The sequence below is a fragment of the Anabrus simplex genome, chromosome 13 (genome assembly GCF_040414725.1).
Source record: "Anabrus simplex isolate iqAnaSimp1 chromosome 13, ASM4041472v1, whole genome shotgun sequence".
Classification (NCBI taxonomy): Eukaryota; Metazoa; Arthropoda; class Insecta; order Orthoptera; family Tettigoniidae; genus Anabrus; species Anabrus simplex.
The window spans coordinates 106,018,585-106,046,208 of record NC_090277.1 but is presented as its reverse complement, the minus strand read 5'-3'; the positions used below and the strand labels follow the sequence as shown (position 1 = coordinate 106,046,208).

Genomic DNA, 27,624 nt, shown 5'->3' with positions numbered 1-27,624 from the left:
TAAAATGTTACTTTGTCAATTTTATATATTTTTCATCTAAACAGTGTTATGTGGCTGAAGATGTTGATAATATACGAAACATGTACCACTTTTGACCATTAAAAATTGCCTTAAGCAATCATTGTATCGACTAGGTGGAAAATAAATAAATACTTAATTGTGAACAGATAGGTCTTACGGCAACGATGGGATAGGAAAGGCCTAGAATTTGGAAGGAAGCGGCCATGGCCTTAATTAAGGTACAGCCCCAGCATTCGCCTGGTGTGAAAATGGGAAACCACGGAAAACCAACTTCAGGGCTGCCGACAGTGGGATTCGAACCCACTATCTCCCAGATGCAAGCTCACAACCTCGTGTCCCTGACCGCACGGCCAACTCGCCCGGTTAATAAATGAATAAATAAATAAAATTAAATAAATAATTAAATAAATAAATAAATAAATAAATAAATAAATAAATAAATAAATAAATAAATAAATAAATAAATAAATAAATAAATAAATAAATAAATAAATAAATAAATAAATAAATAAATAAATAAATAAATAAATAAATAAATACCAGTATACATATGATGCATGACTTATTGGCAGTTTGACAACAGGATCTGACATATTATGAATTCTCATTTGAAATATGTAAGGCTGTAAGTTATCCCTTGTCAGCAACATCACTGGGAAATACCGGCACTTCAAACATTTTCATGAGAGTACCTAATAAACATGAAAAAATCTACATACCTCCAGAACATGGAGAGGCCCACTTGTGGTGAAGTATTAGGATTACAAACACGGGTGAACTGACTCCTAAATTTCCCAATATGTACTGAAACATGCAATATTTTAACTTTAAGGCACAAATCAATGTCAATTAACTTAATAAGTTCATTGGATTTTAGAAACGTTCGCAGAACTGTTGTAAATAAATTATGAATTTCGATCTGTACTATTTTATGTATTATGGTGTATATATGTATATACACGAATATTATGTGGACCTTAAACTTGTATCAAATAAAATTGAGTTATAAATTTGAGTGATTTGAGTAATTCTGAGTAATACAAATACTAGTATTAAAAAAATCGTAATGATCGCATCCTCCTATGTTTTCAAAAATTTTCATATAATAAGTGCAATGATTTAGCAGTGAAATACGGTATTGTATGTACCTTTCAACATATAATTTGATTTGACCCTTGTCTGTTCCTTTCTATTACGGTTGCATTATCAACCATGTATTCACTACTCTCCATCTGTTTACCCATCATAAATATACTGTAATTCATTATTACTTACCTGACCTCTCGTTCCATCAGGAGGTGAGAGATGACCTTTGAGGTAGGTATCAAATATTCGTATGGAGGACTGTTTGCAGAAGTCGTTGGGGAACACCTGAGAGTCATGTAGCACCGAGATCCAGGCCTCTAGCATGTGGTCGAATGCTTCCATGTACAGCCGGTCTTCTTCACATATCTGGAACCGATAAAAGCCAAGTGTTACTTCACAGTTCAGTATACTAACATGTTCACGGCAGCATATACCGGTGCAGTACACACATGTCCTTCTCAGAGCCCTAATACACCACTGGTGGTACACACATTTTCTCAGATACCTAGTGAACCGTAAGTGGTACATACACATCATTCTGTTTCTTTTAAAATTAATGTTATTTGCTTTACGTCCCACTAACTACTCTTTTACGGTTTTCGGAGACGCCGAGGTGCCGGAATTTTGTTCCGCAGGAGTTCTTTTATGTGCCAGCAAATCTACTGACACGAGGCTGACGTATTTGAGCACCTTCAAATACCACCGGACTGAGCCAGGATCGAACCTGCCAAGTTGGGGTCAGAAGGCCAGCGCCTCAACCGTCTGAGCCACTCAGCCCGGCACGTTTCTTTTTTACAAGATGCTTTACGTTGCACCGACATAGATAGGTCTTATGACGACAATGGAATAAGAAAGGGCTAGGAGTTAAACTAACAAGAATGTTGAACTATGTTCCTTCAAAATAGAAAAAATTAAGAATTCTGACAGAGAAAAAAAAAACCTAAATCTTCAATCTTATTTTTTCTCAGAATGCCAATTTGTTATATGTGCTTCTCTTACATAGACCGCCTCAATTAATGCTTCTAAGGAGAACTGAACTGCCTTTCGAGGTAGCCTTGACAAGACACAGAGGCCAACCTCGAATATTCATTGCAGTACAGCACATTAAATGTAATTTTCTGAATGATTTATGTAATCAGCTAGTTCATCTTTATTTGTAAATACATTCTTATGAAAGTCTAGCCATGAACAAACATGAACTTCAAGTTAACATTCTTAAATCATGACAAAATATTTTATGCAGCTTCTAGTGGTGAATTTCAAGGGTAAGGTTTGATGTGTACTACCATCTACCGTAACCAGTATCTTAACAAGCCCACATGAGATAGGAAAAGTCATTCCTTGGCACTCAAAGAGTTTCAGTACACGAGTTTACCATTGCCAATTCAATACTTCAATGTAAAGAAACTAAATTCCCTTAAAAAGTTGCAGAATAATCACACAGGGAAACAACATCCTTGATTAACCTTAAGAATGTCTGACAATGATATATTATTTTTTTGATACTTCTGTGTAAAGTGCCAGCAACGATATATCGTTGTTTGAACAGCACTTAACTACCTGCATTTAGCAAAATTATGATCGGCAGATCTTACGTTTTGTTTCCATAAAGAACATAGTTTCTCATTTTACCACTACACGGTTCATTTGTTCATTTATTTATGCACGCTGGATTTCTGATTTTCATGTGTTTCTCCGGTCATGCGACGATTGGCAGTTACATAACGGTAATTACCAACTGATCTACCAAAAACATACTTTTCAAATTTTCTGGGTTTATTCACTTGGATGGCTGCATGCAGAGAGATTACCACATCCATATACAGTCGAAACTGGTAAAGATGTCCCTCTCTAGCACGTTTCCCCGGTTATTACGCCTTTATTCCAAAGTCGCTGAACGTATCCTATTACAGTAGAATCTTGATAATTCAAAATCGGTTAATTTAAAATCCCGCCTAATTCGAAGAAGCTCTTGTTCCCGGAAACGTGAGATACAGTTTTGCATGTTATTTCAATTGTTTAATTCGAAATACGGATAATTCGTAATTCGAAGTACAATGTCGGCCCCATTACCAAAATTCAGACTTTTAATTCGAAACTGCCTTTACATTTTAAAACGATAGTATGTTACAGAGTAATTTCAACTCGAAATTTATCCGCTCCGCGTCATAATAGAACGCGCGTTCTGGAACGTGGAGGGGTAGCTTTCCGCACTTACACTCACTTCGGTGGGTCTACAGTGCACTTCATGATTGCTAAGTTGAATGAAATAGGATTTCTTTTGTATTCAAGCTTTTAAGGAACGCCGTAATATCATGCAACAGGCAGTGTGCGGGAAAACAGAATCCGCAAACACTGGTGATGCCGACAGTTGACGAAAAACGTGGCTCATATAATAAATTCGTGGGCACCGAACAATATTGTCATTGCCGGTGAAACTGCATTGCTTTATTTTAATGTGAGCCCAAACGGTCTTATGGTTTTGAGGGAGAAATTGCCAGTCGAGAAATCGTAGAAGGGTAAGGGATGGAGGTCATTGTAGTGCGTTGCAATACACAAGGATGCGAGATACTTTATCCCCTCGTCATAGGAAAGTTCGATAAGCCACCACGTTTTAAGGGCGTCTGGCACTTTCCATGCCAGTACAAAGCATCTAAAAATGCAAACAGTACAGAAATCCAAAAAATAATGCATTTGCACACGGGAACCGTCATAATTTATCCTCGTCTTTGAATTGTGCGATTTTTTCTCTTTCATTGCGTGAGGTTATGTTTGTCAGTGATTTATCCAAGTGTATTAGTTGCACATTGTAAATGCACCTTGTTGGATACATTTCGGAAATAGTTTTTACCATAGCATTTGAAAGGTTTAAAATGTGAATCAACGTGATTGCATGTATTAATGGGTCTTAGAATACTTCGTGACGCAGCAAGAGTTTACATTAGTTACATGTAATTAATCGCATAATAGAACCGTATTGAGGACAATATATTAAAATTATAAAATCCTTTTAATAACAACCACCTACTCAATACAATACATTACTCATTGAATTATAAAATAATCATGAGGTGTCTTAAATAATGGAACATGTTTCGTTCGACATAGCGAACATCATCAGCCTTAATTTACAAAGATTAGGTCAGGGCCCTGAGCTGAATGATAAAAACGATAAAAATTGTTAAAAGAGTGACAATGCCATAATAAAAAGTAAAATGATAACATTAGACTTGAAATTGTAACAATATGTACAGATTAACAGCAAGTATTTGTAGTGGAATACATTGAACGATGGTAGTCTGTAAAGTTAAAACAAACATGAGGTTGTTAAAGTAAAAAGATATAGATATAGTAGATCTTAAAATATATGTCAATGCGTGAAGCGTGGATTAATTATTGACTATGGAGTTCTTAAATTGAGCAAAACAAAAGTTGAAATAGAGTTTATTGAATAGTACGAGTCAAACTGAACCAGTTAAAAGGCGCATGGTGACGAAACTAAGGTTAAAATGACGTGAACTTCAGTAGTTAGGAATTCTGTAGGAGAGCCAACACAATGCCAGAAGGAAATACAAGTTGAAGTAGTCCGTATTTACACGCTAGCAGTAAAATTAATCGTATACAACGTAGGACACCAATGTGGACTTGTTAAAGAGTAACTATAAACTTGAAAGTAGGGAGAGTTCCAGCAAACCAGAGATGGATGGAGCAGATTGTGGCACAATTGGAGTTAGAAATCCTTGGGACTAGTGTGAGGTGTTCGCTAACGTTGGCTGCGTGAATCAAACTGGCGAGTAACCTTATTGCTGCTTCTAGTGTTGTATGTATGTATACGTAGAGGCGGGGAGTGAGTCATGTGAGGAGGAGGGGTGACCGATTCCTTGGGCGGGTCGGGTATTCGTGGAGGGGGTGTCGCATGAGAGGGCAGTAGAGTAGTAGTTGTTGTACTATTAACAGTTGTATAATTAAAGATTCTCGTAAAGTTATTATTATTCACATTGAAAAGAGAGAGTAGTTCTGGAATTTTCTCGATTATTGGACTTTTAATTTCTGACGTATCATTTAAATTTTGATGTCCGTTAAAATGCTGGTCTAGGAAAATGTAAATGTTCTCAAACTCTGTCATAAGTTTACTTTTATTGACGTATTTCAAGATTTGAAGGTCTTTTTCAATTTTAGTAAAACTGTGGCCAGTCTCTTCCATATGGGTGCTCATGGCGGAATACTTTTTATGTTTCGAAGCGTTGTAGTGTTCAAGGTATCTGATCAAAAAGCTACGTCCAGTCTGTCCGATGTAGGAGAATCCACAATGGGTGCATTTAAGCCTATAGATACCAGAGTTCGAGAATTTATTGTGATTAATGTTAACTATATTTGAATTGAAGAATATATTACGGTTCGTATATCGGGTTCTATAAGCGATATTAATATCGTATTTCTTTAGAGGGTTAGTAACTTGAAATAGGCCTGGATTTGTGTAGGTGAAGGGAGCATATTTCGTTTTTTTAGGCTTGTCCGGAATCAATTTCGTTGCGGTTTTTAATTTTATCTTGTTAATGATTTTATTAACCACTGAGGGGTTATAGCCGTTAATTCTGGCCAAATCCTTAATATAGTTTAGTTCTTTTTAGCGATTTTCAGTTGTCAGCGGGATTTTTAATGCTCTATAGACAAGACTAAAAAATGCAGCCTGTTTATGAGATTGCGGATGTAAGGAATCGTTTCTTATAGTGATGGGGGCACAAGAAGGCTTTCTAAATATTTGAAAAATGAACTTATTATTCTCTCTTGAAACGTTTAAATCCAAAAAGTTTAGAGAACCATTGATCTCGTCTTCCTTAGTGAATTTGATATCATTGTCAAGCTCATTAAGGGATGTTAGCACACTGTGACTATCGTTTTTCTGTGTATCTATAATGGCAAAAGTGTCATCAACATACCTTAACCATAATTGAAGACCATTAATATTATTGATTATTTTGTTATTTTCCAAATCATCCATAAAGATATTAGCTAGAATGCCCGAGATCGGGTCACCCATTGCTAGGCCCTTTTGATGATATATTCTATTATTGAAGGTGAAATAGTTATTATTAAGTACAAATTCTAACAGACTGATGAAATTATCTATTTCGCATTTGCTAAGGTTACTGTGTTTTAAAAGGTTTGATTTAATAATCTTGACAGTTTTGCTTACCGGAATATTGGAATACATATTGGTAATATCATAGGATACCATTATATGATTATGCTCAAGATTGAATTTCAATAATTTTTCACAAAATTCAACGGAATTTCTTATATAGGCTGTATTATTGAATTTAAAGTGTTTACTGAGAAAATTATGCAAAAATTTTGAAACTTTGTAAGAAAGGCTGTTCATGCAGTTGATAATAGGGCGTATAGGTACGTCTTTTTTATGGATTTTTGGCAAAGCTTTTGCAGTTGGAAGTTTCGGGTTCATTATTATAAGTTTCTGATATTCGTGTTCTTGTAATAAGAACGGTAGATTCTTCAATAGGTTCTTCAAACTTCGTTGGATTTTGGGGGTGGGATCTTTATTAATAATAGTAAAACTGCTATTAGCGAAGAAATCTTCGGTTTTTTTAATGTAATCATCTTTATGTAGTAATACTATGGTGGGACCTTTATCAGCTTCTTCACTATGTCATGTACCTTTTCATTGACAAACCTGGTTTATGAACTTCATTCTAATGGGGACATACTAGAGGATATTTCAAGATGCGTCTTATAAAGCTGTAGGTTTAGGAACGATTTCTTTTTGTAATGCGCCTTGATTTCATTTTTTAACCAAAATTCATTAACTTTTGAGTTTTACGTGAATCGGAAGTCGAAAAGTTTTTTCTTTGAAGGTGTTTTAGAAATTTGGGAATTAGTCCATGCTTCATACATTCTTTTAAAAACTGAATATCTCTAGATATTTTTCTGACCTTGACTTTGAGATTAAGAAGAAACAGACAACATTAGACAATAAACTGATACAATTGCAAAACACTAAGAATAAACAGAGTAGTATCAACAGTAAAACTAACCTCCCTCCCGCCGACTTAAATCATTTTCCTACAACGGTGAACTTATCTAATACCGACTTTTCAGATAATGAACTATTTATTTATTTATTTATTTATCGTATGATGTGCACAGATAGATTATATAAATAAGTATACAATATATACACAATATATACAAGCAGAAGCCTATAGTTCCAAATCAAGTCCATTGATCCATTTCAAGGCCTCCTCAGTTGCGTTATGAATGTCCTCCAAAGGACCTTGAAATGCTCTCCGTGGACACTCGGCAATTACGTGGTGGATGGTCTGTGAGGTAGCTCCACAATCACACCCAGAAGACTTCTGCCAGCCCCATTTATAAAGCGTATAGCCGCATCTTCCTTGATTGACTCTTATCCTGTTTAGAGTCCTCCATTGACGTCTGGGTAGATGGAATCCAGGAGGTTGAACATGAGGTAGAGTCACAAGATGTTGATTGGGAACAGAAGACTGCTGCCATTGGTGTAACCAGGCGTTCGTGATGGAGAACCCAGATTCTTCCAGTGTAAGTGCAGTGCGCCAGGGTGGAGATCTAGACTTAAGTCGAGGAGGGGCAGGTTGAGTAATATCCTGGTGAACGGGGAGGTTGGAGTCCTGGCTGGTCTTCTTCCACAGTTTTAGAAGAGCTTCAGACCTTCTTAAGCAAGGCGGAGGAATATTACTGAGTGTAGGCAGCCAGGCCACGTTTGTAGAGCGAATACAACCAGTTATGATGCGCATTGTTTGATTTAGTTGAGCATCAATCTTCGCAGTATGAGCACTGTTCAGCCAAATTGAAGCGCAGTATTCAGCAACTGAATAGCAAAGAGCTAGAGCAGTAGATCTCAACACTTGGTTGTTTGCACCCCAAGATGTGCCGGCTAATTTTTGAAGAATATTATTCCGACTTTTAATCTTGGCGGCTGTGTTGTTAATATGATGTTTATATGTTAGGGATCTGTCTAATGTGACACCTAAATATTTTGGGAAGGGACAGTGTTGTAAGGATTGATTTCTGAATGTTATTGAAGGCTTGTAGTTGGCAAATTTATTTCTGAGATGAAACACAGGTACAACAGTCTTTTGGAGATTTGGACGGAGACACCACTTTTGGAAGTATGTATCTAGCTTTTCTAGATCTGCTGTAAGAATTTGTTCAGCTTCTGGAAAACTTGGTGTTTGGCTAACCAGTAGTATATCATCTGCGTAAATAAATTTCCTGGACTTAGTTGCTGGTAAGTCAGCAGTATAGAGGTTGAAAAGTAAGGGTGCCAGAACAGATCCTTGTGGAAGTCCATCATTCAGTTTGTAGGTTTTGCTTACTGCATCATCCGAAAAGATCTGAAAGTTTCTGTTGCTAATCATATTGCCAATGAGATTAGTAAGCTTGACACAGGGGATGGCAGAGATAAGTTTTAGCAGGAGCCCTTCTCGCCAGACAGTATCATAGGCTGCTGATAAGTCTAAGAAGACAGCCATACTAATCTTCCGATTCTCAAATCCATTTTCAATATGAGAGGTCAATGCAAAAATTTGGTCAGCGCAATTTCTTCCAGGTCTGAAGCCAGCTTGTTCTGTGGGAAGGAGATTATTGATGGTTTCTGAGATCCTATTGTATATTAGTCTTTCCAGGAGCTTTAGAGTAACACTTAGCAGTGCAATGGGTCTGTAGCTTTCCACTCTCAGAGGGTCTTTGTTGGGTTTCAAGATCGATATTACTTTGGTCTTCTTGAATAGTGAAGGAAGGTTACCTGTCTCCAAAATATTGGAGAAGAATTTGGTGAGCCAAGTGATTGTTGCAGGTCCAAGATGTTGCAGGAATTCAGGATAGATGCCGTCTATACCTGCTGCTTTCCCGGATTTTATGTTCTTGATGCCTTCTAGGGTTTCCTCTCTTGTGAAAGGACAACAGAATTGGGATGACTGTTGTTTTGCTAATTGCTTTTTATGTTTCAGTGCTGACTGGATTTCCCTTACAACTTGTTTATCTCTATTGATCTTTGAGATAGAGATCATGTGTTTGGCTAGATCATTAATGTTAACACTCAGCTTCTGCCTGCCAGCTGGCTTTGATGAGTCAAGCTTTCTAATGAGAGACCAGGCCTTTCTACTTGAGTGGGTAAAATCAAGAGATGACACAGTGTCGTTCCAAATTTGTTTTCTATTGTCATTCAGTGATTGAATAAGTTTTGTGGCTGTTTCATTGTTGCCATTTTCCTCAAATTCCTTAAGAAGGCTCTCGCTCTCTGCAGTCCATCCAGGAATATATTCTTTACGGCATCCTCTTGGAATGCAGCGCCGAGCAGCACCTTTTATAACTCCAACAAATCTGTCATAGTTATTAAAGGTTGGCTTAATCCATCTTATATTTGCATCAGTTTGTTCTTTAAATTTTTTCCAATTAGCTTTTTTAAAGTTCCATCTAGGTTTCGGATAAGATCGAATGACAGGAATATACATGCCAATTTGGAGTATGACAGGCCGGTGTTGACTATGAGGGAAACTGTTGAGAACTGAGCGAAGTATCTGGTTTGGAGAGTTTGGGGATTGGGTTATGAAGGAAAGATCTGGAGTGTATTTCTTACCCCATCGGGCGGAGAAGAAGGTTCCTTTTTATTTAGCATCATAGATTAGTTTAAGATTTTCCATATCCATCCAGTCAACAATTGCCTCCCCATTTAGATCATTTTGTTGATAGCCCCAACATGTGTGATGACTGTTGAAGTCTCCTATGATTACGGTTGGGTGTTGTAAGGATGGTAGAGGAGGAGTGGGCCACATTGTGTTTGGTGGCTTATATACATTCATTATTGTTAGATTATTGATTTTAATTGTGACAGTGAAAATGTCATCACTTGAGCTACAGTCGACTACTGCGTAGTTAGTAATATTGTTTCTCACATAGGTAGCTAAGCCATACATCTCGTGATTATTGTGAGCCACTAACTTGAAGCCTGGGATCTTGCCTCTTGTTCTTAGTTGCATTTCATTGGCTGTATGAGTTTCTTGTAGCGCAATGACATCAATCTGTTGACCTTTCAGAATTTTAGCTAGACACTCGCATTTTGCTCTGCTGATGCCTTCGATGTTAAGATGGCATATTCGAATTGAAGGTCCGATTTTTCGGCTATAGGCTTCCGGGTCCTGATAAGGACCGATTTCTTCATTACTCTGTGCATTATGACCGAGAGGTCTTTTCAGACAGTTCGATCGCATCTCTTCGCCGTTGCTTTCTTAGCACCACCCGGGGGACACGTGTAGGGTAATTTAAGGTTTCACCTACGGACGTAAAGCAAGGCCTGAAATTTAATTGGCCTAACCCGAAAAAACCGACGATCTGATTACTACAGTCGCGGAAATTGAATCTAACATTCAAAAACTCCCCGTAGAAGTGCATAAAGACATTAAATATGAAAGAAAGAAAAAACTTCCTTTTCTGGCAAAAGAACTGAAAAGTACCTCGAATCCGACCCTTAGCAAACAAATACATGATGTAAGAAATAAAATTAATAATAATAATATCATCGTCACTAAAGCTGATAAAGGCCCCACCATAGTATTACTACATAAAGATGATTACATTAAAAAAACCCGAAGATTTCTTCGCTAATAGCAGTTTTACTATTATTAATAAAGATCCCACTCCCAAAATCCAACGAAGTTTGAAGAACCTATTGAAGAATCTACCGTTCTTATTACAAGAACACGAATATCAGAAACTTATAATAATGAACCCGAAACTTCCAACTGCAAAAGCTTTGCCAAAAATCCATAAAAAAGACGTACCTATACGCCCTATTATCAACTGCATGAACAGCCTTTCTTACAAAGTTTCAAAATTTTTGCATAATTTTCTCAGTAAACACTTTAAATTCAATAATACAGCCTATATAAGAAATTCCGTTGAATTTTGTGAAAAATTATTGAAATTCAATCTTGAGCATAATCATATAATGGTATCCTATGATATTACCAATATGTATTCCAATATTCCGGTAAGCAAAACTGTCAAGATTATTAAATCAAACCTTTTAAAACACAGTAACCTTAGCAAATGCGAAATAGATAATTTCATCAGTCTGTTAGAATTTGTACTTAATATTAACTATTTCACCTTCAATAATAGAATATATCATCAAAAGGGCCTAGCAATGGGTGACCCGATCTCGGGCATTCTAGCTAATATCTTTATGGATGATTTGGAAAATAACAAAATAATCAATAATATTAATGGTCTTCAATTATGGTTAAGGTATGTTGATGACACTTTTGCCATTATAGATACACAGAAAAACGATAGTCACAGTGTGCTAACATCCCTTAATGAGCTTGACAATGATGTCAAATTCACTAAGGAAGACGAGATCAATGGTTCTCTAAACTTTTTGGATTTAAACGTTTCAAGAGAGAATAATAAGTTCATTTTTCAAATATTTAGAAAGCCTTCTTGTGCCCCCATCACTATAAGAAACGATTCCTTACATCCGCAATCTCATAAACAGGCTGCATTTTTTAGTCTTGTCTATAGAGCATTAAAAATCCCGCTGACAACTGAAAATCGCTAAAAAGAACTAAACTATATTAAGGATTTGGCCAGAATTAACGGCTATAACCCCTCAATGATTAATAAAATCATTAACAAGATAAAATTAAAAACCGCAACGAAATTGATTCCGGACAAGCCTAAAAAAACGAAATATGCTCCCTTCACCTACACAAATCCAGGCCTATTTCAAGTTACTAACCCTCTAAAGAAATACGATATTAATATCGCTTATAGAACCCGATATACGAACCGTAATATATTCTTCAATTCAAATATAGTTAACATTAATCACAATAAATTCTCGAACTCTGGTATCTATAGGCTTAAATGCACCCATTGTGGATTCTCCTACATCGGACAGACTGGACGTAGCTTTTTGATCAGATACCTTGAACACTACAACGCTTCGAAACATAAAAAGTATTCCGCCATGAGCACCCATATGGAAGAGACTGGCCACAGTTTTACTACAATTGAAAAAGACCTTCAAATCTTGAAATACGTCAATAAAAGTAAACTTATGACAGAGTTTGAGAACATTTACATTTTCCTAGACCAGCATTTTAACGGACATCAAAATTTAAATGATACTTCAGAAATTAAAAGTCCAATAATCGAGAAAATTCCAGAACTACTCTCTCTTTTCAATATAAATAATAATAACTTTACGAGAATCTTTAATTATACAACTGTTAATAGTACAACAACTACTACTCTACTGCCCTCTCATGCGACACCCCCTCCACGAATACCCGACCCGCCCAAGGAATCGGTCACCTCTCCTCCTCACACGACTCACTCCCCGCCTCTACGTATACATACATACAACACTAGAAGCAGCAATAAGGTTACTCGCCAGTTTGATTCACGCAGCCAACGTTAGCGAACACCTCACACTAGTCCCTAGGATTTCTAACTCCAATTGTGCCATAATCTGCTCCATCCATCTCTGGTTTGCTGGAACTCACCCTACTTTCAAGTTTATAGTTACTCTTTAACGAGTCCACATTGGTGTCCTATGTTGTATACGATTAATTTTACTGCTAGCGTGTAAATACGGACTACTTCAACTTTTATTTCCTTCTGGCATTGTGTTGGCTCTCCTACAGAATTCCTAACTACTGAAGTTCACGTCATTTTTAACCTTAGTTTCGTCGCCATGCGCCTTTTAACTGGTTCAGTTTGACTCGTACTATTCAATAAACTCTATTTCAACTTTTGTTTTGCTCAATTTAAGAACTCCATAGTCAATAATTAATCCACGCTTCACGCATTGACATATATTTTAAGATCCACTATATCTATATCTTTTTACTTTAACAACCTCATGTTTGTTTTAACTTTACAGACTACCATCGTTCAATGTATTCCACTACAAATGCTTGCTGTTAATCTGTACATATTGTTACAATTTCAAGTCTAATGTTATCATTTTACTTTTTATTATGGCATTGTCACTCTTTTAACAATTTTTATCGTTTTTATCATTCAGCTCAGGGCCCTGACCTAATCTTTGTAAATTAAGGCTGATGATGTTCGCTATGTCGAACGAAACATGTTCCATTATTTAAGACACCTCATGATTATTTTATAATTCAATGAGTAATGTATTGTATTGAGTAGGTGGTTGTTATTAAAAGGATTTTATAATTTTAATAAGTGTTTACATTTCTGAAGTACGAGAGAAGTGCCATGGTGGGAAATCGTACAAGGATAGAGTCATAAGAAAGTTCGATTTTAAGGGCATCGGGTACTTTCTGTGTAAATACAAGTCATCTAAAATGCATTCAGTATAGTAATCCAATTAATAAAGCACTTGCAGCATAGATCTCCTCGTCTTTGAATCGTGCTTTTTTTTTTTCTTTCTTTTGTTGTGTGAGGTTATGTTTGCCAGTGAGATGTCCAAGTGCATTATTTTAATACTGTACATGCACCTTCTTGGACACATTTTGGAAATAGTTCTTTTTTCATGACATTTGAAAGGTATAAACTGTGAATCAAGGTTAAATGCATGCAGTAACGGGCCTTAGAATATTTTGTAACACGGCAAGGGTTGGTACTTCTGAACTGCAAATTGGCGGTTAATTCGAAATCCGATTTTTGAGTCCCAACGACTTCGAATTAACGAGGTTTTACTGTATTATTATTATCATCATCATCATTATTATTATTACTGTATTATTTGTCAGGAAGATTATGCAGACGACTCCCACCTTGACAATAGCAGTTCTGAGAATCGAGTTGCATCGGATGATGGATTTAGTGCATAGGAGGGAGATAAGATTGATTTTGAATACTTACTAAAATACAGTACCACACGTTTTAATTACAGTACTGTAATAAAATTACTGTATACAGAATTCAGTTCAGTAGTAACAAAAAATTGTTTCATTATTTCAGATTGTTTTGTGCTTTGTTGAACAAAGCAATGAATCTACACCAGCTGATGTATGGTTGATTAAATGGTGGCGTGACATAGCTGCACGACAGTGCTGCACCAAGAATATTCAGAAGAAAATCACTGATTTATTTTTATTTTTTATTTTTTTGCTAGTTGGTTTACGTCGCACCGACACAGATAGGTCTTATGGCGACGATGGGATGGGAAAGGCCTAGGAGTTGGAAGGAAGCGGCCGTGGCCTTAATTAAGGTACAGCCCCAGCATTTGCCTGGTGTGAAAATGGGAAACCACGGAAAACCATCTTCAGGGCTGCCGACAGTGGGGCTCGAACCCACGATCTCCCGGATGCAAGCTCACAGCCGCGCGCCTCTACGCGCACGGCAATCACTGATTTTATACAATGAGTGATATTATGTAAACATTTTTCTGTTAATATACAGTATGCACCTTCGCTTAACAGAGTTTATGCAGTTTTTCAACATTTAACTTCCGAAAATATTTACCATGTGTCGTCCGAAAAAAATGTGCCAACCGAAGTGGCTCCGCCCCGTTTATTTTGGATAAATGAGGTTCTACTGTATTTCGAAACTTAATCGTATTCTAATCATTGTTGGTAGTAAGTACATACCATTCTCAACATTTCCTGCAAGTTTAAAGTCAAAATATTCAAAATTGGTAATTATGCGGTGCTTCAAACAGCCTGCTACTAATCAGCCTAACATTCTTGGTTCATTCTCAGCATGACATTAAAAGGGTTAATGATTGCAGTTGAATTTATCTCACATTAGGTAACGTACTGACCGACTCCTCCTGCGCAGCTCCCTCGGCGAAGTGGCACGTCAGTTCGGTGAGCTGCGTAAGGAAGGACTGTAGTAGATCGGGTGGCATGCTGACCAGTAGAAGAGGAGGGAAGAAGAGCAGCAACTTGCGGACAGCGTTGGAGATTCCTAGAGCTTCGTGGTCGGGGATATTGGCAGTGCTAGAAACATCAAAAGCTTCTTGTTAGTCTTGGCAAAATTATTGAGAGATAGCAACTTTAAATTAACTACCACTCACATGTCCCTTACTAGAGACTTATATGCCCTCTCCTTCTCATCTTTACAACAACCTCTACATACCCTCAATAACCATATGAAGAGAACCTAAGTTTACAACCTCAATGTGATTACCCCAATGAAGATCTTTTCTTATACAGGGTGGATAAAAGAAAACTGGCCTGGAAAATTGTATACGACTGATGTGGAAGTGACTCTTGTTAACCCTTCAACCCGGTATTAAAAGTTGACCATGTTTTACCTTACAACGGAGCAGGTAGGGACCCTCTTCGGAGGCAGCCCTACCCAGGGAGTGGCGCCCCTGCCTATGTGAGTCCCAGAGCACACTGACCCGGTGTGTAACATCTGGTATGGGTCCCAGCTCAGGGTTACGAGTGAAGACCTCAACGGCATCTACGGCGGAGAAGGTGGACTTCGGTACGGCGGAGATGGCGGAAGGGGCATACCCGTAGCGTCTGTACTCCAGAGGAGCGGCTACGAAAGGCGTCTGTCTCCATGTTAGGGGCGGCCTAATTTTGAACCTGGCAGTAGGTATAAAATGCCTTTGGGTGTGGCGAGCCCATCGTAACAATAGCCTATATGGACAAAGCAGATATGGTGCCTCGGAAAAGGTTAGGGCATCCCCTGCTAAAAGAGACGCGCAGCTCTTCAGGTGCTGGGGGAACTGTGAAAAATGGGCAACCAGTACCAAACTACATCAAAATTGCAACAGTTAATGTACTGACACTGACCGGAAAGACAGAAGAACTGATTGACTTCATGATAGAAAAAGATATAGCCATACTTGGACTGTGCGAGACCAAGAAGAGAGGTACAGGGGAGATCCCTCTGAGAGAAGGATACAGGCTGTATTACAGCAGAGGACCTGAAGCAAAAAATGGAGTGGCCATCATACTTAGAAGAGAAATCCAAGAATATCTGGAATATACAAAGTACATCAGCGATAGGATGATGATGATGAGACTCCAGTTTGAAAATGGCGTGAAAGATCTATTTCAGTTGTATGCCCCACAAACGGGTTGCATAGATGAACATCTAGAGGACTTCTTAGAGGAAGTGGAGAGACAGATAGAAGATAAGGAAGTACTATTGATGGGAGATCTAAATGCACAAGTTGGAATGGAAAGACAAGGAAAGGAAGATGTTCTAGGGCCCTTTGGATATGGAAATGTAAATCCAGAAGGCGAGTTGTTGGTGGATTCTTGCATGAGGAATCAAATGATTGTTGGAAACACCTGGTTTAGGAAGAAGAACAGTCAGAAGATTACATGGTATGGCTGGGGAGACAGACGAACAAAGACCATGATTGATTATATAATCGTAGAGAAAGAACACCGGAAGAACCTTGTAGATGTAACAGCCATGCCTGAAGAAACCTTTGGTGGAGATCATAGAGTTGTGATAGGAAAATTGAAAGTTGGAAAGATTGAAAAACCCCAATTAAGAAGAGAGAAAAGAATTAAAGTATGGAAGTTGAAGGAGAAAAGCGTACAAGAAGAATTTCAAAGGGAAATAATACCCTTGGTACCCAGGACAGAGGTGGGGAATGTTGAAGAGGAATGGAAAAGATTTAAGGAAGCACTAGTTGGATGTGCAGACAAGGTGTGTGGTAGAACATCAGGAAATGTGAAAGACAAAGAAACAGACTGGTGGAATGATAGGGTAAAGATTAAAGTGAAGGAAAAGAAAATGGCATGGAAGGCATGGAAAACATCTAAGACTGAAGAAAGTAGAAGAAAATATGTGGAGGCAAAGAATTTGGCCAAGAAAGTAGTGGAGGAAGAAAAGAGGAAAAACTGGGCCTTATTCACACAGAAATTGAGAGATGATACGCAGGGCAGCAAGAAATTACTGTATGGTATCTTAAGAAACAAAAAGAGAGATCAAGTAAACACCAGATTTGTGAAGGATGAAGGTGGCATAATTTTAACAAAGCCAGAAGAAATAAGAAATAGATGGAGAGAGTATTTTCAGAAGCTGCTAAACATAAGAACGGATGACAGTCATTCAATGGACGACCAAGAAAGACAATTAGTTGACGAAGAAATGGATAAAGAAATTACAATGAATGAAATTGAAATGGCAGTAAGAAAGATGAAGAATGGAAAAACTGCTGGAATAGATGAAATTTCAGTGGAGATGATAAAGGCAGCTGGAGCTGTAGGCCTGCAGTGGACATATCGGGTTCTCAGGAATGTCTGGGAGAATAAGGAGGTCCCTGAGGATTGGCAAAAAGGAATAATCATCCCAATTTTCAAGAAAGGTGATAAGAAAGTTTTGAAGAACTACAGAGGAATTACTCTAATATCCCATGTTGCTAAGATAATGGAAAGAATACTGGAAAGTAGAATAAGGTTGAGGGTTGAGAAGCAGATACAGGAAAATCAGTTTGGTTTCAGAAGTGGAAGATCAACAATAGAGCCCATTTTCATTATGAGACAACTAATGGAAAAGCATTGGGAGTACGGGAATGATATGGTGATGACATTCATTGATATTGAAAAGGCATATGACAGTGTCCCTAGGACGAAAGTTTGGGACAGTCTGGTGCAAAAAGGAATTGGACAGGGATTAATAAAAATGATCATGGCATTATATAAGGAATGTTGTAGTTGCGTGCAAACACAAGTTGGCAGGACAAGTTGGTTCAAAATAACTAGTGGGCTGAGACAGGGAAGTGTTCTATCACCAATCCTGTTTACAATAGTAATGGATGACATCATGAGAACAGCAAAAGCAGCATATGGAGGAATAGAAATGAACATGATGTTATTTGCAGATGATATTGTGATTTGGGGAGAAGACGACAGGAAGGTTCAAGAACAGTTGAATGTGGTGAATGGGAAGATTGAAGAATGTGGATTGAAAATAAGTGTAGAAAAGAGTAAAACTCTTGTTATGACGAGAGGGGAGAAAGAAGGGAAAGGTCAGATTAGACTTGCAGACAAGCCCCTGGAAGTAGTGGAAACGTTTAAATACCTGGGGAGTGAATTAATGGAGAATGCTCGACTGGATGCTGAGATTAGTAAAAGGATTCAAGCTGGAAGTTGTTTCTATCATAGTGTAAGAAATATGTTATGGGACAAAGATGTGCCAATGGAAGCAAAGGATACTATGTACAAGATGTATTACGTACCCATAACAACTTACGGAGCAGAAACTTGGACAATGACAAAGAAGGATGAGAGTCGATTACAGGCAGCCGAAATGAAATTCTTGAGGAGTATGATACAGAAGAGTAGACGAGACAAAATAAGGAATGAGAAAATCCGGGAAGAAATTGGAGTGGAAAAAATGAATGATAGAATAGAGAAGAGCCGACTAAGATGGTTCGGGCACATAAAGCGAATGAGCGACGAAAGAATGCCAAAAAAGGTGATGGAAATGCAAATCCAAGGAAGGAGAGGCCGTGGACGACCACGATTGAGATGGAAGGATACCATCCAACGCAGCATTATAGAAAGAAACCTGGACTGGGACACAGTGTTGGAGGAGGAGTGGTGGAAAGACCGAAGAAAGTGGAGAGGAACCATATTTGCCCCTACCCGGCTACAGCTGGATAAAGGGAAATGATGATGATGATGATGATGATCACAATTTTACATGCTGTCACAAACTTTGCTATAACTTCTAAACAAGTGGTCTCGTTTTGTTCAAAATAAGTGGATACGCAGTTCATATCCTGCAAATGTTGTATCTAGATACAAAAAGGTGGCATGCACAGTAAAAAAATGCCTAATTACTTTCTTGTTGGAATAAAATTTGAATCAAGTGTGGTCCAGTTGAATGCAACACAAAATAGTGCTCATGATACAACAGTATATGTTAATTGTCGAGTGTTATGAAAAGTACGATTCATGGAAAACCTCTGCAGGACAGTTTGCTGGTAAAACCTCCAGCAAAGCCGGCAATGCAAAACTTAGTGGCAAAATGGCATGAAACGGGCTCTGAAGCGAATAAAAACCGTAACTATCCGAAAAGAGTTCAAACACCAGAAAACATTGTTCAAGTGCTGGAAAGCTTTGAAAAAAGTCTGATGAAATCTCAATGCCATTTATCTGTGCAAGTGGAAATTAAGAGATTTTCGTGTCAAAGCATTATCAAAAAGGACCTGCATCTGTATTCTTACAAATTTACTGTTGTGCACATGTTAAAGCGTCCGGACGAACCTTCATGTGTTGAGCATGTGGGAGATGCACACACATAGACATGTGACAGCTATCCACTGGTACATCGAAATCACAATTTCCATCATCTCCTGTTCATTGAAAAAAATTAAATGGCGTATGGCTTTCAGTGCCAGGAGTGTCCGAGGACATGTTCGGCTCGCCAAGAGCAGGTATTTGATTTGAGTCCCGTAGGGGACCTGCGTGTCGTGATGAAGATGAAGTGATGATGAAGACTACACATACACCCAGCCCCCGTGCCAGAGAAATTAACCAATGATGGTTAAAATTCCCGACCCTGCCAGGAATCGAACCCTGTGACCAAAGGCCAGCACACTAACCATTTAGCCATGGAGCCGGACTCTCGTTCATTAACAAGGGTCAATTCCACGTCAGTCTTATAACCATTTTCTGGGCGAATTTTTTTTTTTTTTTTTTTTTTTTTTTTTTCCCCCCACTCGCTATTAACACTTAGGTACTTCATCCACACAGTAATTAAAACTAAAAGGACCTTTGCTCTTGGTGAAACCTGCAAACAAACTTTTCACACGGTTTACTATCATCCCATTATTGGCTGTCCATCTCACAATCTTGTCAAGGTTTTTTTTTTTTTTTGCTAGGGGTTTTACGTCGCACCGACACAGATAGGTCTTATGGCGACGATGGGATAGGAAAGGCCTAGGAGTTGGAAGGAAGCGGCCGTGGCCTTAATTAAGGTACAGCCCCAACATTTGCCTGGTGTGAAAATGGGAAACCACGGAAAACCATCTTCAGGGCTGCCGATAGTGGGATTCGAACCTACTATCTCCCGGATGCAAGCTCACAGCCGCACGCCTCTACGCGCATGGCCAACTCGCCCGGTCAAGGTATTTTTACAGGCATTACATGCATTATTTAAAAGCACTTCTTAGTAACAGTCCATTAGATTAAGAGTGGGTAAGAGCAAGAAAGGGAATACATCCCTAACATCACCAGAATAAATAAAATATCTTATCTTTTCTATCCAATTTTCCTTGGTCAACTCCTGTTTCATTCTGACTCTGACAGTATAAGGATTATGAGGCTTAGGGAATCCTTCATTTACACTTCCGTTGTGCAACCTCCCATCTATTTATTGTTCAAAGGGCTAGAGTACTTCCATATTTCCTCTAATTAGTATTAAGATACGATGTTTTCCCCATTGTACGAGGGTAGTCCAGAAACTAACAAACCATATTTTTTTTCTTCTTCTTCAACAATTATTTATTTATTGAACACAATGAAACTTATACACAAGAAATAATCATGTTCCTTCTACATTTGCTATTTTTCCGCATAATCTCTTTCGCGTTCTATGGCCTCCCTCCAGCAAGACAAGAGCATGTATTTACTCGTGTATTAGACCCCCTCCCCCTGGCTTTTCGAGGCGAAGAAAATGAAAAATATAAATCTTGCCTATAAGAACCCCCAACATAATTCGTCAGAGAACAATGACGATTCCTCTTCAAAGCAGGTACAAGTCTTATTGCAGCTTTGATGATATCGCACAAATTTGTGAATAGTTTCGTCCGTACGACCTATGCAATGAAAAACGCGTCGAATCTATGCGCTACATCTGTGTTTCATAGTTAAGAAATGTCTGCCTCGTGTCCAACCCACGCATTGCAAGCATGCATCAGTCATGCTATATGTCTGTGTTTTGTAGTTAATAATGTCCGCCAGCATAATGGTTAGCACAATTAGTTGCTGTTTTCGAGGGTCTGACTTCGATTCCCGGTACTGTACTGCCAGAGATTTACGAATGGCAATTAGGTTGATATGCGGTAAAAACGGTACATGTAACTCCCCTCCACTGCGGGTGTGTCCAAAAAGAGCTGTAGCACCTCGGGATGAGGAAACGAGTTTACTTTAGTTGAGAAATATTTGCGGTTGTTGCTATTTATACAGCGGGCGAGATCATTAACAAAGTGGTCGTTTAATATCTCGCAACTCGGGCCAATTTAGGTATATATTTGGAGAGAAGTAAGTTTAAAACGTGATAAAAGCTACCCAATCAAAACGATTGTGTTACTCGCCAATGTACCTAACAAATAATAATTTTATGTTCCCACGTACTTTAAACGATTTTCGGAGACGCCAAACAAAACATACTAGGGTATGCGTTAATAAAAAAAGAAACAACAAACGTACAAAATTAAACATTATGATAATAAAATGCATTACCGCCACACCTGTAAATATCCATAAATGCGGTATATTTTCCTGTTATTTATTTTTATTTTTTCCATCAAACTTTTGGCACTATCAGCGCGATAATATACCTAACCTAAACAATGTGGTCTGTCTTCTCTCATGGACAGTTGTTTACGCAAATCCTGATGTGATAAATGTAGAGAACAAGCATGAAATATACTTAAAAATAAGGGTCTGTGTTTCAACAGCCGCAGTTATCAAAATAATGCTTCCAGTTACTATGTATTACATTCGGAAGTACAACTCGTAACATACGCTAGTTACCCCAGCTGATGGTTTGGCATGCCTTCTACAGCATGGCTTCATTCGGAAGGAGTGGCTTCTGCTACATATACACCAACTGGGAATAGATTTACACTGTTTAGACTCTATAGTCGGGAACGAAATTATTTTTAAAAGGTTCAAAAATGATGGCACCTCGTATGCTCTTGATTGCAGTGCATGGCTCAAAGAGATGAAGCATGGCTGACGCGTCAGACGAGAGATAGCAGTGAAGATGACGTCACTTAGAATGCCGACACACCGGTAGCAAGGCAGGGAAGTTGGCGGCGCAAGGCAATAATTCAAATGAAAGCAGTGATCAGGTTTACTGTGTGCTAGGCCTACTGCTGAAATGACAGAGACAAATGACTGGCCATTAAGTTCTTTTGCATCAATATTTAATTATATGATAAGACGATACCCTTATCCCTTTCTTCTACGGGATCTAGTATGAAGTGAGATGAATCTGCGTAGCGAGTTTTTATGGCTGTATGCCCTTCCTGACGTCCTCACCAGAGGAGTTAATGAGATGTAACGAATGACGTGATATGAGTAACTAAAACAGACTTTTATTTGTACCGTAGGCCTAAAAGTCGTGTTCATTTTTGTCTTTTTACATTTAGAAATACTGCCTTCCGACGAAAATAGCCAGTATAACTTAAATACATTGTAAGTCTGTTAAATAACAGTATAGAATGTTTACACGTACAATTTATAGCTCTTTATAACCTAGAAATCATGTGTTCGCTGCACAAAATTTAGACGTTATCACATATTGGAACCCCTTTTATTATTTTTGGCTGTAAAAGTGGAGGGGAAAAAAAATGGGTCTAATACGCGAGTAAATACGGTATTCCTTGTCGGTACCACTCCTCCTGTTCACAAAGCCATTTCTTCGCTGTGCGAATCACCTCTTCGCCATCCTCAAAATGTCTCCCATGAACGGCATTCTTCAATGGCCCAAACAAGTGAAAGTCTGAGGGAGCTAGGTCAGGGCTATAGGGTGTATGTGGTAACACTATCCAACCCTGTTTCGACATCCTCAAACTTAAGAAGATGTACAATATTATAGGGAAGGATCCACCTTTCAATACTCCGTAGTAAAAAGTAGTTACAACCTGTTTATTGGGACCGGTTTCAACACATTTCAAGTGTCATCATCAGCCAATTAGCGAAGATCTTAAAACAACTAATATATTGAACACAGGCAAAATATTAACATTGTATCATTGTATCTCTTGACTGTGATTATTGTGTTTTGAACATTAACTGAATTGCTACGATATGATACAATGTTAATATTTTGCCTGTGTTCAATATATTAGTTGTTTTAAGATCTTCGCTAATTGGCTGATGATGACACTTGAAATGTGTTGAAACCGGTCCCAATAAACAGGTTGTAACTACTTTTTACTACGGAGTATTGAAAGGTGGATCCTTCCCTATAATATTGTACATCTTCTTATTTCTCTATTCAATACGGAACAATCATGAAGTTTTTAACTTTAAATCCTCAAACTTGTGTGAGAGCGTGCGTTATCATGTTGAAGCAAACAATCACCTCAGTTGTTTATGGCATCCGAGTTGTTGGAAGTGCTTCTTGAGTTTGGTTAATGTGTTCACATATGCCTCAGTTTTAATGGTGGTGTCTCTTCTCGGCATCACATCAATGAGTATGACACCATCACAGCCCCAAAACACAGTGATCATGACCTTACCAGTGGAAGCAGTTGCTTTGAATTTTTTCTTCCGTGGAGAGTCAGGATGGTGCCATTCCATCGATTGGCGTTTTGTTTTGGGCTCATCTCCTGTCACAATCCAGGACAAGAAGGCTTCTGCCTAGGCTTCAAAACGTTGCAGCAACTCGGAAGAAATGTTTGTTCTGAGAGTTTTGTGTTCCCCCGTAAGACGGAGTGGAACCCATCGTGAACAATTTTTGCGTAATCAAGAGCGCTGATAATTACACCCAAACGTCCTTTGCCGATTGACAGCTCCCGCGCCAAATGCCGAGTCGTTCCGAGTTGGTCCTCGCGAATGAGCACATCAGCACGCAGCATCTTGTCAGGTGTGACAGCCGCGGGTAGCCTTCCCGACCGTTGCAAATTTTGGCACTCTGCCGAACCGCTTCAGATGGTCTCAACCTCTGTGCCCAGCGACTAACCATACTTCTGTCGACTGCTGATGCTCCACAAAACGCACATAAACGTTTGTGAATATTTCCAACTGTTTGTTGCTCCGCAGTGAGAAATTCAATGACAATATGCTGCTTGTAAAGTACATCACTTACATACACCATGTTGAACCACTGCTGCAAGTACGCTGTTGGAAGAAACGGAAACTTTGTGCGCGCACTCCGATAACCTCAAAGAATTCATATCTAATGTTCCACATTCGTACCATTGTTAGGGGCTAAGAAAAAAATTGTGGTGCATTATTTTCTGGGCAACCTTTATATTTCCTCTTAAAACAGTAATCACTACCACCACCTGTGTTTCTACAGTAGAACCTCGATAATTCAAAATCGGTTAATTCAAAATCCCGCCTAATTCGAAGCAGCTCTCGTCCCAAAAACATGAGGTACGGTTTTGCATGCTATTTAAATCATTTAATTCGAATTATGGATAATTCGTAATTCAAAGAACAATGTCGCTCCCATTACCGAAATTCAGACTTTTAATTTGAAACTTCCTTTACATTTTGAAAAAAAAAATACAGAGTAATTTAAATTTAAAATTTCTCAATGTCATGAAAGAAGGTGTCTTCCGAAACGTGCAGGGGTAACTTTGCGCACTTTCACCTACTTCAGCGTGAGTACAATGTGCTTCATATGTGCTCTGTTCTAGCGGAATCATAATTATTTTGTATTCGGCATTTTAAGGAACGCCACAATATCACGTAGCAGGCAGTATGCGGAGAGGTAAAATCGCAGAATCCGCAAACACTGGCAATGCCGACAGTTGGCGAAAAAGCATGGCTTATAGCCTATAATCAATTCGTACGCACCAAACAATATTGTCAATGCCGATGAAACTGCATTGTTTGTTTGTTCTATTTTTTTAAATGCTGAGGCCAAACAGACTTATGGTTTTAAAGGAGAGAATTGCCAGCCGGAAAATGTACTATGTTGCTATGCAGTGCACACGGAAGCGAGAGACTTCCTTCCCCCGTCATAGGAAAGTTCGAAAAGCCACGATGTTTTAAGGGCGTCGGGCACATACCATGCCAGGACACGGCATCTAAAAATGCAAACAGTACAGCAATCCACAAGATAAAGCATTCGCACAGGGGAGCCAGCATAACTTTTTCTCGTCTTTGAATCGTGTTTTTCTTCCTTTCATTGTGTGAGGTTATGTTTGCCACTGTTTTATACAAGTGCATTATTTGAATAATGAAAATGCACCTTGTAGGATACATCTCTGAAATAGTGTTTTCCATGGCATTTGGAAAGTTTAAACTGAGAATCAAGGTGATTGCATGCATTTATGGGTCTTAGAAGTGCCATGGAGGGAAATTGTACAAGTATAGTCACTGTACTCTTGTAATGAGGACGGAAGCGAGAACTTTCTCCCTTTTATTATTTATAAATTTCATTTTCTGTATTGACAGATACAAAGTATAGATAAGAAATGTGTTTTTCCACCAATCAATACACAATTTATTTTAAATAGATTAAACTAGTACCGGTTTCGGCTCTTTAACGGCCATCATCAGCAAAGGAACTACAAAGAAGATAGAAGAATGGAATCTATTTAACATGAACTAAAAATTTTAACAAGTGTCTACCTATACATACCAAATTTTAATGTGTTAAAACTTTTTAAGTGTTTTATATTGTGGCCCATATGTTTTAATATGTTCTACATACTCATGTTCTAACTTATTGTAACTTTTTACCTTAACTACTGATATTTTAATTACATGCTACTGTATACTGCATTTCCATCCCCCATTAGACATCCGGATGTCTAATACAATAACAACTTGTGAATTGTCTAATGGCTAGAAACAAATCATGTACTAGCTGATGATGGCCGTTAAAGAGCCGAAACCGGTACTAGTTTAATCTATTTAAAATAAATTGTGTATTGATTGGTGGAAAAACACATTTCTTATCTATACTAAACTTTCCACCCTCGTCATAGGAAAGTTCAATAAGCCGTGATGTTTTTCTTTTTTTTTTTTTTTTTGCTATGGGCTTTACATCGCACCGACACAGATAGGTCTTATGGCGACGACGGGATAGGAAAGGCCTAGGAGTTGGAAGGAAGCGGCCGTGGCTTTAATTAAGGTACAGCCCCAGCATTTGCCTGGTGTGAAAATGGGAAACCACGGAAAACCATCTTCAGGGCTGCCGATAGTGGGATTCGAACCTACTATCTCCCGGATGCAAGCTCACAGCCGCGCGCCTCTACGCGCACGGCCAACTCGCCCGGTCCGTGATGTTTTAAGAGCATCGGGTTCTTTCCGTGCAAGCACAAGGCATCTAAAATGCATACAATACAGTAATCCAGCGAATAAAGCACTTGCACAGGGGAGCCAGTATAGATTTCTCCTTGTCTTTGAATAATGATTTCTTTCTTTTGATTTCATTGCGTGTGGTTATGTTTGCCAGTGAGTTATCCAAGTGCATTATTTGAATACTGTAAATTCACCTTGTTGGATACATTTTGGAAATTTTTTTTTTTCCCCCATGGCATTTGAGAGCTTTAAACTGTGCATCAAGGTTAATTGTATACAGTAATGGGTCTTCGAATATATTGTGACGCCGCAAGGGTTAGCATTTCCGAAGTAAGTGTTGGAGGTTAATTTGAAGTCCAATTTTTGCGTCCCAATGACTTCGAATTAACGAGGTTTTACAGTACTTGGTTGATATCACCATCGTCTTGTTTTTCTTTGTGCTGATTTTCTTACCGTACTTTTCAATTTTCTTCTTCAGTACATCAAGCTGTTCTTGTACTTCTTTGCTGTTTGTTCCCCAGACCACAACACTATTTGTTAGTAGTAAACATTTCATCTCCCTATTCCCATATGCTTCCTCTGTCTCCTTTACAATTTTGTTCATAACCATTATAAACAAAAGAGCCGAGAGCACACTCCCGTCTTAGTCCAGTTTCATTTCTAATCCAAAACAATTAATTAAGGAATTGCTCCATTTTTTGGTAAATACCAGATAATAAAATAATTTAATTCTTTTGTAAGCTTTATCAATTTTGGCAGTCTCTAATTATGGAGAAAGCAGAATAAATAATTTATTAAAAATACGTATGCTACTGAAATTTTTTAACGTAAGATGTCATTACACAATAAAATCATCAATTTCTTGAATGTTACTTTCTATTCAGGTCCTATTTTCCAGGTCTGGATTCAGATCATATGTTGTCCAACAACCAGAATGTAGTTCAGTTGCTAAGCGATAAAAATGTGAATTTTACTAAACTGAAGCTCGTGAACAGTCTACCTCCTCCATTTAATGATTGACCCTGTAAATCTAGGAAATATGAAAGATCTGAAATACCTTGAGACAAGGTTAAGAAAACCCTGCATGTATGTGGTCAGGTACTGAATGCGAACTTCTTTGTCCACGAACACAGCTCCATTGAGCGATGCCAGCTGCACTAGACAGTTCATGGTGTGATGTGAGAGCATTTTGTCATTTCGGACTTTCCAGTGGAGCTGCAAATGAAAGGAAATCTTACAAAAAATTCTGATTCAGTCGGGAATGTCAATGAAATTTGATTGCATCAGGGGGAACTTATAATTAGGGGTAAGCACTTTTTGTGAAATGTTAATGTAAAAAAAGTGAACC

The 27,624-nt window shown here is 38.3% G+C and overlaps 1 protein-coding gene across 2 annotated transcripts in view; it reads right to left on the bottom strand.

Annotated features, from left to right (window-relative positions):
- The window catches only part of LOC136884913 (exportin-4), a 194,185-nt gene that overhangs the window by 93,450 nt on the left and 73,111 nt on the right, over window positions 1-27,624 (bottom strand). For both annotated transcript variants that reach the window (XM_067157224.2, XM_067157225.2), the window contains exons 8-10: window positions 27,334-27,491; window positions 14,906-15,083; window positions 1,297-1,473 (exon numbers count right to left, since the gene is read on the bottom strand). In XM_067157224.2, coding sequence (XP_067013325.2) covers window positions 1,297-1,473; window positions 14,906-15,083; window positions 27,334-27,491 — 513 coding nt within the window. The remainder of the gene's footprint in view (window positions 1-1,296; window positions 1,474-14,905; window positions 15,084-27,333; window positions 27,492-27,624) is intronic.